At 38.3% G+C, this 14,847-nt stretch overlaps 1 protein-coding gene across 5 annotated transcripts in view; it reads left to right on the top strand.

The window, feature by feature from the left end:
* The window catches only part of FBXL5 (F-box and leucine rich repeat protein 5), a 35,765-nt gene that overhangs the window by 5,365 nt on the left and 15,553 nt on the right, over positions 1–14,847 (top strand). For 3 of the 5 annotated variants that reach the window (XM_084517109.1, XM_084517110.1, XM_084517108.1), the window contains exons 2-5: positions 7,619–7,834; positions 9,624–9,719; positions 11,082–11,265; positions 13,426–13,608. In XM_084517109.1, the coding sequence (XP_084373235.1) occupies positions 7,619–7,834; positions 9,624–9,719; positions 11,082–11,265; positions 13,426–13,608 (679 nt within the window). The remainder of the gene's footprint in view (positions 1–7,618; positions 7,835–9,623; positions 9,720–11,081; positions 11,266–13,425; positions 13,609–14,847) is intronic. The other 2 variants (XM_084517112.1, XM_084517111.1) reach the window with 1 other exon arrangement.

The raw sequence follows: 14,847 nt of genomic DNA, 5'->3' as shown, positions 1-14,847 counted from the left end.
CAGACTCCCCCAGCCCTCTTTCTGTCCTAGCTGTTAGATGCTGAATAGTTCGGTAACTTCGTGCTGTGTCTACTGGGAAATAACAGCCTCGGTCTAATTCTTCATGCAGAAGAACATTTTGAAGATGGATCTGAAAATGACAATATGTTTTAAATAACTGCTTTTAAAGCAAATGCATTTTAAGTAAAGTGCCAAAGGAGATTTAAATGAGGGACATCTGTGTTTGGAGTTGAAGTGAGTCTTTTCAGGCCTGAATAATTTTACTCCTCTTTTAGATCCTGCTGCTTCATCAAGCCCTTCTATCTCTATTATTTCTTTAGTGAAAAGTTTTTTCTTACCTCTTGGATGCTTCTCCTCTTTATCTCTCTCTTTCGCTATTATAAGCTATCCCCAGATGTTTTCTTATGCCAGACGCAGTAGCAGGTTTTTTCCCCGGGTAATTGCTTAGCACCTATTTTTGCCCTCAAATTGTAAAAGAAAGTTTTCTGTTCACCCTTCATGTGTAGCTCTGATCTTTTGTCCTGTGTTCTAGCCTGCTGTGGAGAACAGCAACAACTCACCTTTGCCCTTCTCTGTTTTAAGCAACAACAATTTTTTCCTTTTCTATTCCGTGGCATCAAAAAAAGAAAAACAAACAAACAAAAACACACAACAAAAAAAAAAAACAGGAAAAAAAACCACAGAAAACCTCAAACTGATGCCTTAAAAAAGCTAGAAACTGTAATTAGTATGTGCCGGTGTTCATACAGGTGGCATGCACTTACCTGAGGGTATGCTTTATAATTTCTGAAATAGTTGATTAAATATAGTGTAAGCTGTAATTCTTCAGAGAGGGATGGCTCTCCTTGTTTTTGCAGTGCATACCTAAAATGATTTTTTTTTCAGTGCCAATGTTCGATTGTGTTAGGACATTGCAGTGAGGCTGGTGCAGAGAAGCAAAGGTATTTTTGCTGTGCCTGTGGTTTGAGTTACTGCAGTGAGGGCATGGAGGGGAGCCTTGAGGCTAGCTTTGTTTCACCCTTGGGAGTATCTGAAGTCCCAGACAGACGGACAAAAGGCTGTGGCTAAGTAGGAATCTACCTGTGTGAGAATACAAAAAAGGAAAAATCTTGCAAGGAATATTAAATGTGCATGAGAAATGCTGCTACACAACTGAATAACATCATTGCAGGTGTTGATTGTACTTTCATATGAGGCACATGTGTTTCATGTCTTCACTAGACTTTTCTTTGGTGTTTCTTTGGGTTCATCTCTGCAACCTTGATGAATACGTGAATATCTCATTGTGCCTGGTAGAGCTTCTCTTGCGGAAATTGCTCAGATGATCTTACCTCTGCTTCCCTGGCCATGTGTTCTGCTCAAGTCCCTGAGGAGGTCTGACACTCATAGCAGCTGCCTCATTGAAAATTCTGGTGCAGTGCTGCACAGTTGCTTAGGTCTTTGTGAAAAGTCCTTCATGAGCCCAAAACTTTCCTACAGGTATTCAGTGGCAGAAATGGATTGTGTCTGTAACATGAGAGAGAGGTAGAAGACCTCAATAAAAGTGAAAATATTTCAGTTTATTTTTTCTAGATCCACTGTTCTCTCATGCTTGGCATTTATCAGCTTGACCACAGCCTTTCAAAATACAGAATATAAGACTTTACCTGTGCCATTGCTAGTGCTCTTGGAGGGGAAAATTATCCATAAAATGACCCTTAATGTTTGTGGTAATGCAGTGGGTCCCCCAAATGCTATTTTAAGGTTTTCTTTAAGCCACAAAACAACTGATGAGATTGCATGGAGGACAGGATTACCTAGAAAACAAGTTAGGAGCTTTTGGAAGTTTTAAATTTCTTCATGAGTCCCTCCACGGGCTGGGCCAGGTCCTGGTCCTGTCCTGCCGTACTGATTACTCTTAATTTGGGTAGACCCACAGCTAAGAAAAGCACCCAGAGTTTAAAAAACAGCAACAAAACCTGTATGAGTCTTCTGAATTAAGTCTTTATACATCAAAAAAGCTGGATTGTGAAGTAGTTTAGCTAAGTTCAAGAACCAAACTCCTTGTGGTCTCAGACAGATGTTGATGTACCTGGATGTCATTGCAGGCTGTCGCTCAGCCTAGAGCCCTGACCAGGTGAGAAAGGAACCTGCTGAAGAGGCACCGTGTGCTGCTGATGGGTAAAGTGATCAGGTTCATCCTGCAGCTGTGTAATTGCTGGAGCACATTCCAGGTAAAGGGTAGGGAGGTACAGCTGGAAGCATGGACAAGGCTGCTGCTTCTGGGTGTTTCTTCCTCCATCCCACCCCCTAATTTGTGGTGGATTAAGTATAACCTGAAACCACGTGCTCTGTGTATTGATACAGGCACACCTTGTTCTGGTCTTTGACCCTTCATTTTCTTCCTCATAAAACAGAGATAATATCTCCGCAGAGTCCAAGTTCCTGTCCTTTCAGTTTTAGTGCTATTGCATATGTGAAATGGTAATACCTAAAAATGCAGGAGTGAAAACTTGTGGCTGCCTGGTAATGCTGTGCTGCTCTTTTTTCCCCTATGACTTTTCTGTTTTAAAAATGTTAGCTTTTATATCAGTGGTCTGTCTGCTGAACAATGAAAATTTTACTATATTTAGTGAGTTTTTAAATCTGAGTGGTAGAAATCTGCTCTGCTTTGATCATCAGGAATATTTACTATTTTTGTATTTCAACACCAGAGCCAATCGGCTGTTTCTATAAGTCTTAAGCACAGCGATTACGCATGAAAATAAAAATGTATGGGAATGGGCTATTAAAAATGCTACTGTGGTGATGCATGAAAAAGGGGAAAAAGACTAAATTATCTTTTTGTTGTTATTCCCAACTGAATTGTTAAGGTTAAAGGTTGTTGAGGAGTTTTGGGTACTGATGGGGAAAGCCTTTGTATGAAACTGTGTTTGGTGAACTTTTAGTTTTAATCTTAGAAGTTCTACCTCAAATGTGTAAAACCTTTGGGCAGAGTAGAAAGGCAATTTGACCTTTCCTGTTCTTTCTTCAGTTTTGTTTTTTTTTTTTTTAATTTTCCAGCCTGTAGTTGAGAATATAGCAAGATACTTGTAACTTGAAAAGTTTGCACAGAATATAGGCTTTGCTTATCATTGGGCTAGTCCGGTAAGAGCAGCATACTTCTTACTTCTTCCTGTTTGCTACTTTTCTCCTTACCTGTTGATCGTGTGCGTGGATGTTCTTAAGGAAGCAAACCTCTGCTCATTAAACATATTTTTGGCATAAATATTAGGAAATCACTGTTTTAGCTAACTTGCAGTAAATTCACTTCTCAGAAATGTGAATTTTCTTATAGGAAGACACCTTTGTGTATTTATTGATGAATATGTAAAATGCTTTCAGGAGGAAACTAAATACGGTGTTTTGTTCAGTGACAGTTACTGTGCAAATGGAGTGGTTCTGAGCCTATTTATTCCCAAGATCCATCCATTGTGGCTGGAAGTACCTTTGTTTTCATTTGACAAAGTGTTTTTTAGTGAAAACCCTCGAGATACAAAAGAGGTGCAAGAGTTGATTGTTGAATTCCCTTCAGTTGAGTGTCGTGAACATGAAGCTCTGTATAAATAGCAATCACAGTTAAGCTTGCTGGTATCGTCATCTTGTTCTTGGAGCACAAACACGAGATGGCAGCTTACTGCAAGGAAGGGCGCTTGTTTGCTGTGTCTCTGTGTGCTCATCTTGAGTGTGTTAGTGGCTCTGTGGGCTCAGGGAGTCGGACTCTTGCCTAAAATGTGTGCCTGAGGTACAAGGATCTCTACCACGTGTGCGATTCTTTGAGTAATTTAAGGTTTAAAAAATTAGGTTAATTAAGTGATCACCTAATTTAGTGTTAATGTCTTCCTGCAAAGGGAGGATGGAGTTACCTGGTCTTGAGTTGATGGCAGGAAGTTTTACATTCTACTTTTTCGTAATCTTAGTACACATCTTTTTCAGCATCGCTGGAAAGCCTGCGTTTCTGATTTTATTTCAGTCATTGTTTTAAGTATCTTACATTGTAAAAAAAACATAAATTGACAATTTAGATACAAAGAACTTTAGAGGAGAATACCGCTCTTATGTTAGCATGTCTGTCTCCGTGCTGTGCTGGGATTTGGAAGTCCGTTTTGTGACCCCATGCTTCCTCTCACTGCTGGCACTGCAGCTGCCCTTGATTTACTGATGCATCTTCCACAGTATTCAGGAAGCAGAGGTGATAACTTGACAGATCTCTTTTTAAGAGCTTGAAATTAAAAATCAAGTTTGCACTTAGTTTTTAGAGCTGCTGGCTGCTCGTACACTTAGAGCAGAGTGAACTGTAGCAGAGGTGGCAGTGACTGGCACTGTCCCTTGCTTGTCCCAGTGCTCTGTCTGGTGGCTGTCTTCTGGAGCTCCAGGACGAGGCCTTGGGAGGCACCAGGAATTTCTCTTTGGTGTCTGTGATACTGCTCCTGAACTAGCTTGTGTTGCAAACCCCATATCAGACGTGCTGTTGGCTCAGTCTAAGACTTACAAACGTGGACTTGTTTAAATGTAATGTGTTTGGAAGGACAGCAAGCTCCCAGATAACCCTAATACCTGCAGCAGCGCTAATCAGTTTAGTGGTGCAAGTCAGCTCAGGGATCTCACACGTACTGTGCTTTGTATCTTTATCCAGTCAGCAAATATAATACAGGCCATGTCCTCCGCCCTGCTGCTCCCTTAGGATTGTCTGCCTGAGCCTGGGGAGGCAGTTTCCTTCTTGCACTGCACAACTTCTGCACCGCTTTTCCCTCGCCTAGAGCTGGCGAAATGCGGGCCTTGGGGAGGAGCAGCTGCCCTCTGCTAATGCTCTTGGTGCCCCTCGTAAGACTTCATCAGGCCTGGTAATGAAATTGCAGATCTGACCGAGTGACTTTGTTGCTAGGCTACCTGGCCTCTGAAAAGCCAGCTTTCTTCAGCTCCAGCTGACCTTTTTAATGTACCAGTTGCTGATTCAAGTAGAGTCATTAAGCTTTCGACATCCTCTCCATAGTTCTTAATCTCTTGGCTATCTGCTGGAAGTCCCGGTAGCAGAGGAGCAGGGTATGCAGGTATTTCACGTTACAGCGGCTTCTCTAACAAGACACTTATGATAGGAACTCTTAAATTGAATGCACAAGTGGATTCTTTGTTTATTCTGAGTTTGCTGATGATGGTGAATAGGTACAGCAGAAGTATTTCTGTTGAAAACGTTTGAGTCAGGAGTACAAGAAGATAACTATTTTGTATCAGAACCAAACTTGTGATTTTTTTTTTTCCTGTACCCACCAGCAAAATCCATTTATCTCTAATCCTCCTGCTGCACACTTCATCAGTCTTGTCTCAGTGTTTACATCAGTCAAAAGGCTAAGCTTTTGGGAATGAGTAAGATTCTTGGGGAAAAGGGTGCTTGGGACTGACTGCAGGTATTGTGCATCCTTAAGGGGTGAATGAACAGTTTGAGACAGTCCTTAGTGAAGGGAAATACTGTATCAGAAAGCAAGCTGCACCATCACTTAAGTCAGAGTGAAAAAATGGCTGAAGGTGAGGAATATATCCAGACACAGCATCACAAACAGAAAGGTCAATTGTGACCTGTTGGTAGCTGGTCTGAAAGATACTGAAAAAGATTTAATTTTACCCTATTTTTGATCTCAGCTGAGGCTAAGTCAGTGCATTTTCCTAATGGCTGTTGCTTTGCTTGTGTGCAAGTAGAGCACGCAGCAGTGTACGGGCAGCACGACTGCTGGGGCGTTGTGTAAGCACTGGCGGGTTTCCAGCTCTTCCCTGCCACTGCTGTGGCTGCCCGGAGGTGACGCTGTGCTGCCAGAACGGGTCAGTGCCTTCGTTTGGTCTGTTTCCTGAGTGATTGGTGTTTGGGGAGTCACAGCTCATGGTTAGCATTGAGGTATGAAGGTAGTATATGAAAATGTGTGTCTGTTTCCCATTTCCAACAAAAATCTTAATTTTGGGATTTTTTTCTTTTTGTGACCAAAACACTTCTGGAATACTTCAGTTGGTTGTTTTCTGAATTGAATTAAAATATTTTTGCTTGTAGAATGCTTGCTCTGTGTACTGCTCTGGGCTGTGGTTCTTGAAGCCACACACAGAATAAGACATAAGAATGGAAAAATACCATATATTTTTTTTTTTAACTTTCACCAAAGGAAAACGCAGTTTGAAAATGCAGTTTATGATGACTGTGTCTGCATGTGCGTATGTAAAAACGGCTACCGTGTAACTTAGGTCTTTGTGCTGTCTTGATCTGTCGGCTCTCAGTCCATGGGAAACCTGTACAAACAGCTAATGCAGTTTTTATGCCCCGGCTAAAACTCAGTCTTCCTTCTGTGCCATACGTAAGGTGAACTCCAGGGCTGATAACAGCCTTATCAGCGAGCACCTGCACACAGACCTCGGGAAGTGGCTGGGCCTTTTGGTTAGCTGCCAGGCTGGGGAGGTTGCCTTGATTTCTGCCAGGAAATCTTCCTACATCTGTTTATTTCAGGGTTTCCCAAGGTTGGTTTATGTTCCTTAAATACAACTCTTGCTTCCTAAAATTAATGCTATAATAACATCGCTCTTTCAAGGATAATCTTCCCTTTTTAAAAGTTACCCTGCTACTTAACTGCAGTCTTAAGCTTTCTGTATCCCTGTGGAATGAGAGGGTTGCCTTCAGCGTTTTTCTGGTTAAATGTAATCTGCTTTTTGGCAATTAGAAACTCTTCTCAAAGTGTACATTATTGCATACATTATGCCTTGTGAAACTTCTGCAGTTATCTTGTAATTAGTTCCTTGTAATGTTTCTGAAGTTTATAGCTTCGTTTTTTTTTTTCAGAGCCTGTAGTGGGAAATACAATTATGTAGTTGCTGCTGGAAATCAAAGAATTGCACAATTAAATCCCTTAGTTTACTTAACCTTATTCACAGAGCACAACATGGTAGTAAAACCGTTTGGGTAGCTTACTTTGGGAGTTAAGAATTGACTGTGGATGGCTTACTGTTTTAATGAACTGTAAGAAGAAACCTATATGTGAAACAACCATGTGTAATGAGTTTTTGAGTTTTAAAAAAAAAAAAAAACGAGTTTGAGGGTTTTGCATGAAAATCTTGTCAGTTCTTGTTAAAAAATAAAAATGACAAGTCAGCCATAAAGTTTAAAATACTTAATTCTCTAAATAGTTCCCAAAGTCATATTAATACATGGATGTTAGAAATCTTTGCTAATCTATTCAAGTACCAGTATTAATTCTGCCTGTGTCTGGAAGAAGTTGTCTTAAATTACATTCTGTTGCAACAATTAGCTAAATTATGGGGAAGTTTTTATTAAAAACGATGTGTTCCTATATATGTACTTGAATATGTGATCTTTATCTCTTGTGCTTGAAGATTGGAAGCTTCAAGAGCATTAATTACCCTAATTTTTGATGTCTTTGAAGTGACTTGCTTGAACTGCTCACTCAAATCTCATTTTTGACATTTTCTTTATAACAGAAGGTTTTCAGCTTTTATGTTGAAAGTAATGGGAGCAATGAATAACAGGATCTAATACCTGTTCTAATGGTTTAACTTGACCTTGATATGTTCTTGTTTGTTGATTTTTATGAGCTCTTCTTTCTCCTAGCTGTCCAAGACCAACTTCTCCAACAACAATGACTTCCGGGCTCTTCTGCAATCCCTCTATGCCACGTTCAAGGAATTCAAAATGCATGAGCAGATTGAAAATGAGTGTATCATTGGCTTGCTTCAGCAACGGAGCCGGACAGTGTACAACGTGCACTCGGACAACAAACTCTCTGAGATGCTCAGCTTGTTTGAGAAAGGGTTAAAGAATGTAAAGGTAAGCAGACTCTAAGAAGGATTTGTCCTAAGGAAAAATGTGCTGTGATTACATGTTAGTTTGCCTCAACTTTTCTTAATTTTCTCTAAAAATAAATTAGGAAGAAATGAAACACCTGTTATTACTTGATTTTCCACTTGCTAACTGAAATTCTTTTGCCATTTACTGCAGTTACTAAACCTCTAGTAAAAACTATTCTCAGGGATCTATTTTGTGGCATAGAGATAAGTCCATCACTGCATAACTGGAGATACCTTGGAGACAGAGTGAGAGTTTCAGATATGAAGACTGCTCTGCTACTTGGTGCAACAGTTTGACTAGAAACTCTAGTTTTTATTAACTTGTTAGGAAAGCCTGGGTATTTTTTCTGGGGGGCACGTAGAACTGTATTATTGTCACAAGTGGAGATCATTACAGGACCTAGGGAGAAAAAAGTGCATTGTTTTATTCTGTTGGCAAGTAATGCACTCCTGCCAGTAATTTGTTGCTCCGTAATGCTGCTGGAGTTCCAGTCCTCGAGTAACTCCACATGTTCCTTCTCCAGCTGGCTTTTTCATGTTGGAATCTGCTGGAGAGGAATTCATCTTGATCATGTTGTATCATTTCTCTAGGGTACACAATTCAACTCCCCCTTCCTTAACTCTTAAGAACTACAGTCGCCATTAATAATGTGGTGTTTAGAAATGTATAGATGTTCTGTATTTCAGTAAGCAAAATAGTAAAATGTAATCAATCAACAGCATATTTGATATCCAGAGTGGTTTTTGAACTAGAATCTTGCACATAATTTTTTTCCTTGAATATCAAACGTTAAAATTTGTTTTGTTTCCGTTAATGAATTAGAACATGAAGGAATGTGAAGGAGAAAGAAAATGAACATTTGGATTTGTGTTATAGCCTCTATAATAGGGTGTTAGTGTTATTCTGTTGCTTGTATTGACTTCTTATATGGAAAAAAAGACTTTTTCTAACTTCCTTTAGATATGTTAATTGTTTAACTTTTTTTTCTGCGATTAGTTTGATTTAAACTCATAGCTTAGGATTTTCCTGTAATAGGGTTTCTTAATGTTGTAGAAGCTTGAAAAGAAAAACTTACAACATTTACTGTAAGAACTATGAGGAACTTCTGTATGTTGCAATTATGGGACAGGCTAAAGAACCAACTTATTGCTGGCACAAAGAACAAGCTAATAAATTGATAGATGAGGTTGGAAGAAATTTAATATTAAAGTCACATCTCTATTTTGAAGTTCTTTCCACTTCAAAAGTAAATACATGTACATGTATTTACAAAGTAAATACATGGAAAACCCATAGGACTATAATTTATGATTATAATTTTGAAGCTTGATAGTAGAGTAGCTTATGTAAAATATATGCAGTTAGAAGATGAAATGGAATTACTATATTCTGGAAGAATTCTTGGGCAAAATATGCAAATATTTAAATTAGTCTAACTACTTTGAACTTCGGGTTTGACTGTAGATTGGCAGGCTTCAGGTCTTTGCTCTAAAGTGAAAATATGATTAGACAAGCTAATTCATATCTGATAAGAAAATAAACTGGAATCGGGCAGGAAAGGAATACTTTGTTCTGCCTAGAAGCAGATCAATACAGACTGCCAGCTTGTCAAGAAACTTAAAGTTAACGCATTCTTACCACTAAATACAGCAAACAGCATCACAGAACGTACTGCATACATGGTCTTTGTGTTGAAATACCAGTTTGTCTAATAGTTCAACCCCTGAATGGATGGACAGAGTTAGATAAGTCTTTTCTTTCTTTTCAGAATGAATATGAACAGCTAAACTATGCGAAACAGCTGAAGGAAAGATTGGAAGCCTTTACCAGGGATTTCCTTCCTCATATGAAAGAGGAAGAGGAGGTATGTAGTTCTCAAATAGTACGCTGATCTTCCTTGTGGTTTGAAATGACTGTGCGGAGACAAAGGCCTTAAGAGACTGGCATAATAATTAAAACAGAATTGTGGAGAAAAAAAAAAAACAACTCAATTTGCATTCAGAACTGTGGTGTCATTGTTGTGTTCTGTAAATGGTATGTGACACATTCTAGAACAGTGAATATATTGAAAGTTTATGGTGAAATCCTGGTCCTTCTGAAAGTTGGTAACAAGTCCACTGGGGCTGGAATTTGTTCACAGCAGGTGTAGCTGCTTACCAGGAAGTTACTTGACACATGGTATGCTATTGCCTCCTTTTGACTGATGGTGGTGGATTAAAATACTGCTGAAAAGTTGAAATGATTATATAATGAGAGGGATAATCAAGGTTTGTGTTACATACATATGTGTACATGCAATTGTTTTTGTTACAAATAACCTTTAAGCAGGGGTTTGGTTACATGAAGTATCCAGAATATCACAGTAGGGCTCAGGTAAAGAGGAACAGCATCAGTATTAAACATGATATTGCGCTTAATTTGTTTCATGATGTTGTCATACAGATGGTTTAACAGTATAAAACAATCCATTTATAAGAACAGATGATGTAGTATTAAGGTGCCTGAAAATTGTAAAACTGTGGGAACAATAAGTAAGAGAAACAGAATGCATTATTGTAAGTTTGGTACCATTATTATGACTTGCTAGACCTGTGAAAATATTAAAAAGAAAAAAAGTCTTCCTTCCCTTTTCTTTAAAAAAAAGGAAAAAAGCTTTAAAATACTATTCGCTCTTAAAATTATGGTACGTGTTTTATAACTTCTAAATGTGAAAGAGTATAAGTCCAAAAGAAAGTGCAATTGTCATATGGCCTAGCAAAACTTAAAAGAAGTCCTATAAACCAGTGCTTCATGACTCAAACTGACACTCCCAAACAGCCTCTGACCTATATTTGAGACATAAAGACTAGTACTGCCAGTCTGATGATTTATGGGTATCCAAAAAGTGGGAAGCATCTTCTGGAGAGAACAAATCTTCCGAGGTCTAAGAGAAATCTTCCCTCATGTTTTTTCTGCCTTGCCACTTTGCATTGCGTGTGAGTACATTGATAAGTTGCTTAGTTTAGTCACTTCCCTTTTCTGTTGGGGAAAACAGGTAAACAGCATGCCTGAGGCTCTTTAGGGACCCATTGGCAAGCACAGGGTTAGAACTTAAAACTGGAATGAACCTAAGGACAGGACCATCTACGTACGCCATGTTTTGCTTGGGGAGGAATGGAAACAGGAAATTTCTGTCTTGGTAGATCTGTGTCAGCACGGCACTTGTTTTTTTTTTTTTTTGCTTTAGGTTTTTCAGCCAATGTTGATGGAATACTTTACTTATGAAGAACTGAAAGATATTAAGAAGAAAGTAATTGCACAACACTGCTCACAAAAGGAGGCTGCAGAATTCAGAGGTCTTAGTAAGTGGAATCAAGCTGAAGAGCTTCAGAAGGTCTTTAAGTATTCTGTGGATGAGAAGGCAGATCAAGGTGAAGCATTTAATTAAAGTGAAAGCAGTTTTTGCCTAAAAAGCCACACCAGTGGCATATCTACCAGTACAGTACTTTAGTTAAAATAATTTTTGTAAAATAGAAATTTCTTCAAAACAGTTTTGAAACGTGAAGACTTATTGTATCATACAGGCTTTTGGCAAACATCACTGTATCTGATACTGTTTATCTTTTCTCAGACTTCTTCCCCTTTCCTCCCTCCCGTGATAATACTTGATACAATAAACAGGTAGAAACAATACTTGAATTTTAATTTCATGCTCTCATAAAAATTATGTTTTCTGTTTGCAGACCCAGCCTTTAATAGTTGTTTTTCAGGCCTGTTTTGTAAGCTTTTTTTTACTGATGGTTTAGTAACAGAGAATAGTTAGTCAACTAACGATATTTACAGTTAATCTGGGGAATCGGAAAGGAAGGAGCTGTGTTTGTGGAGTTAGTGCAAGGGTATGAATCTGTACAGTGTGTGAGTAGGTCAGATGGAATGTGCATTCTGAAAGTGGATGTTTAATTTGCATTCATCTAACTCTACCTTTCCTGATGAAACTTAGAATAAATGCTACTGATGTGCACTTCAGGCTTGTATTCTGACTGTTGAAACAGCCTGCATCCTCCATGCTTACTGTTCTCACTCTTAACAAATGAAGAAGAGTTAATGTACCAAGGAAGAAGGATTAATGTACCAGAAGTGTAATACTGGGGTGAGACTGACAAATAGCTTACTCTTTGGTTTTGATAAGGTGTGGCGCTCTCATCAGAAAAACTCTGTTCTGGAACCATTTCTTTGATGAAACTTGACTTTTGAACTACTGAACCGGTTATTTTCTACCCTTCAGGTCAAGCCTTCAGAAAACGTTGCTGTTTATGGTGTGAAATACTGTTTGAGTCTGAACAACTGAATAGGACAAAAGTAGCTTTATGGCTTTGCTTGCTATTATGTCTAGCTGGAATTGCAGTTTTGGGACAGTACCAACTCTGCAACAGCTGTGTTCTAGACTTTAGGGAAAGTGGAATGTATTTTTCCTTCTTAGAAAAGGAAGAAAATATCACAGCTGTAGTGTGCAGTTGTAGTGGAATTTTAGTGTGAAATACCCTGTAGTGTCTGCAATGACTTGCCAGGTATCCAGATGAATACATTGATTCATCAATTGAAACTGGAGTTACACATCTTTGTTTTTGAAGTAGTAACAGATTACGATAGGGCAAATTATTTTTGTTATGGTTACCTTTGAAGCTTTTCTGCAAAGAAGAGAAACCTGATCCGTGTCTCACAGTAAAGTCTTACAAATTAGGACACAAAGTACGTGAAATCTGCTATTTCTAAGGACTCCTAAAAACATTTTGGAAATATTTTTTTTTTCTCAAGTAATTTGACTTTGTACAAGGCATTGAAAAATCTCTAAAACAGCAAAAAGAAACAAAAACACATATCTAGCCAAAGCACTAAATATGTTAGTTTACAGATCTTTAGGTACCGTGGCAATACAGGAGAGCTATTGGAGATGGTTCCTGCTGTTGTCCATTAAAGTATAGGTTATAGTAGTTGATTTTTAGTGTCTGACCTAATATTTAGTGCCACCTTAATTGCTTATATTTCCAGTTAAAGCTTGAAATAAAAAAGACAGCTACAAACAGCTAAGTATGGATTTCTTGCTGTGTCCCAGTCAAGAGGTTGAGTGCTTTCAGTGAGAGTGGGCCCAGCTGGCAGACTTTGTGTGCTGATACTATTTATTGGGAATCTGGCAAAGCAGGTATATATATCATGTATGACATAAGGCATATTTTTAAAGCTTTCCAGTTATGAAAGCAGTATTTGCTATCTTGCTGTGGTAGAGTATGAGCAGTTTATTTTTGTCTAGGGCTTTCTTGGAGTCTTGTGGGATCAGAGTTGCGGGGCGGGGGAAGAACTAGCCAGTTGGGAAAATGGCAAACAGAAAACTAAGCTTTTTTTTTTTTTTTTGAAGGTGGTATTAAAGAGGAAGCTTTTTAAAGACAAAACAACACCTGTTTTCTTCTTTTCTTTTATCAAACAATTGTTTTAAACACTTTAATACGTTTTTCATTGATGTAGTCAAAATGTAGTTACATCGTTATTATTTAAAGCTATGAGGATTTACTTAACACAAACTTTCTATATTTCAGAAACTGAAGTAACAGGGCACACCACAAATATTACTAATCTTCCTCCTGAAGTAATGGTGACCATTTTCAGTTACCTTAACCCCCAAGAGTTATGTCAGTGTAGTCAAGTAAGCACTGAATGGTCACAGTTGGCTAAAACTGGATCTCTTTGGAAGCATCTTTATCCTGTTCGCTGGGCCAGAGGTAAGTTAAATTTAATTATTTCTTTGAAAGCATGTCAATTACAGAGTTTGAGGCAATAGCAAATAATGTTTTATCAGCTGTCATGTCATACAATGATCCTGAAAGCTGAGCATTTCGGAAAGGTTGTACGCTTTTTGCAGGGGGGCTGTCTTGAAACTTGGTTGAATTAAAAAAAACAAACAAGCAGCATCAATAAAAAACAACAACAACAAAAAAACCAGCAAGATGGAGGCATGAAGAAAAGAAACACTGAGTTGGTCATCGCTTATGAATAGCTCTTACATACAAACTGTTTATTAGTTTTACTGAGGGTTGTTGTCTTCAGTTAATGTTAACAAGCATGCTCACTAGTACCACATCTTAATTATAGTGTAAGGGGTTTTGAGTTTTAAATACTGCTACTATTTCAGTAATATTTTCATATTATTGTGTTACTAGGTAGAGATAAAATATATTTTTGTCGGTTCCTGACTAGTATGTTTTCCTTGGGGATGTATGCCTTGTGACTCACACCTAACTGCAGAGTTGAAGTTCAGAACAACAGAGTTGTAGCACTTCATTGTAACCTATTCTTGCTTTTTATATACAAACTTCAAAGAAACTGCATATGCTAGCTTTATTATTGGTTCTTTAAATATCTTACCTTGTACTGCAGTAAGGACTAAGAGGTGGTGTGCTCCAGCTTCTGTTCGTCAGACTTGTGTTCTTTAAAATTTTCCGCTGAGAAACATAATGTTTGCAAAAGCTCCTGTTCAAACAGACAAAATACTCTGTATTCTGTTAAGGCCAGTTATGAGAGACATCGGGGTGTATCTGTAGCTTAAAATATAAATATTAGTATTTGTCCAGACGTGTGTGAATATTAAACAATCACTGGAGTATAGCATTGCAGGCTACACAATTGATGCTGTGCCTGTGTTTGAGCTGAATGTGTTTTTTAATAAGCAGTATTTCATGTCTTTTAAGATATTAATAAAGTTAGTTTAAAACTTAAATTATTGACCTAAGAGCTAAGAACTCTTTTTTTCTCTTTGTACCTTTATGGCTTCTAAAGTCTGTACAGGGCAGAGAGGAGTTAAATGACTTTCTGTTCGGAATTAATTTTTTTGGCTGAATGAATCTGACTTAGAATAATAGATTGGTCCCAGAGCTGGAGCGGGTATGTGGGGGGGGTTTCAGAGTTCTAATTCGTTGAATTTTCACCTGAATCCTAGTTAACTTTATACTTACATGCCACAC

This window comes from Aythya ferina, assembly GCF_964211825.1.
Source record: "Aythya ferina genome assembly, chromosome: 4".
Classification (NCBI taxonomy): Eukaryota; Metazoa; Chordata; class Aves; order Anseriformes; family Anatidae; genus Aythya; species Aythya ferina.
Note: the sequence above shows the minus strand (reverse complement) of the source record. Positions and strands in the feature narration are given on the sequence as shown.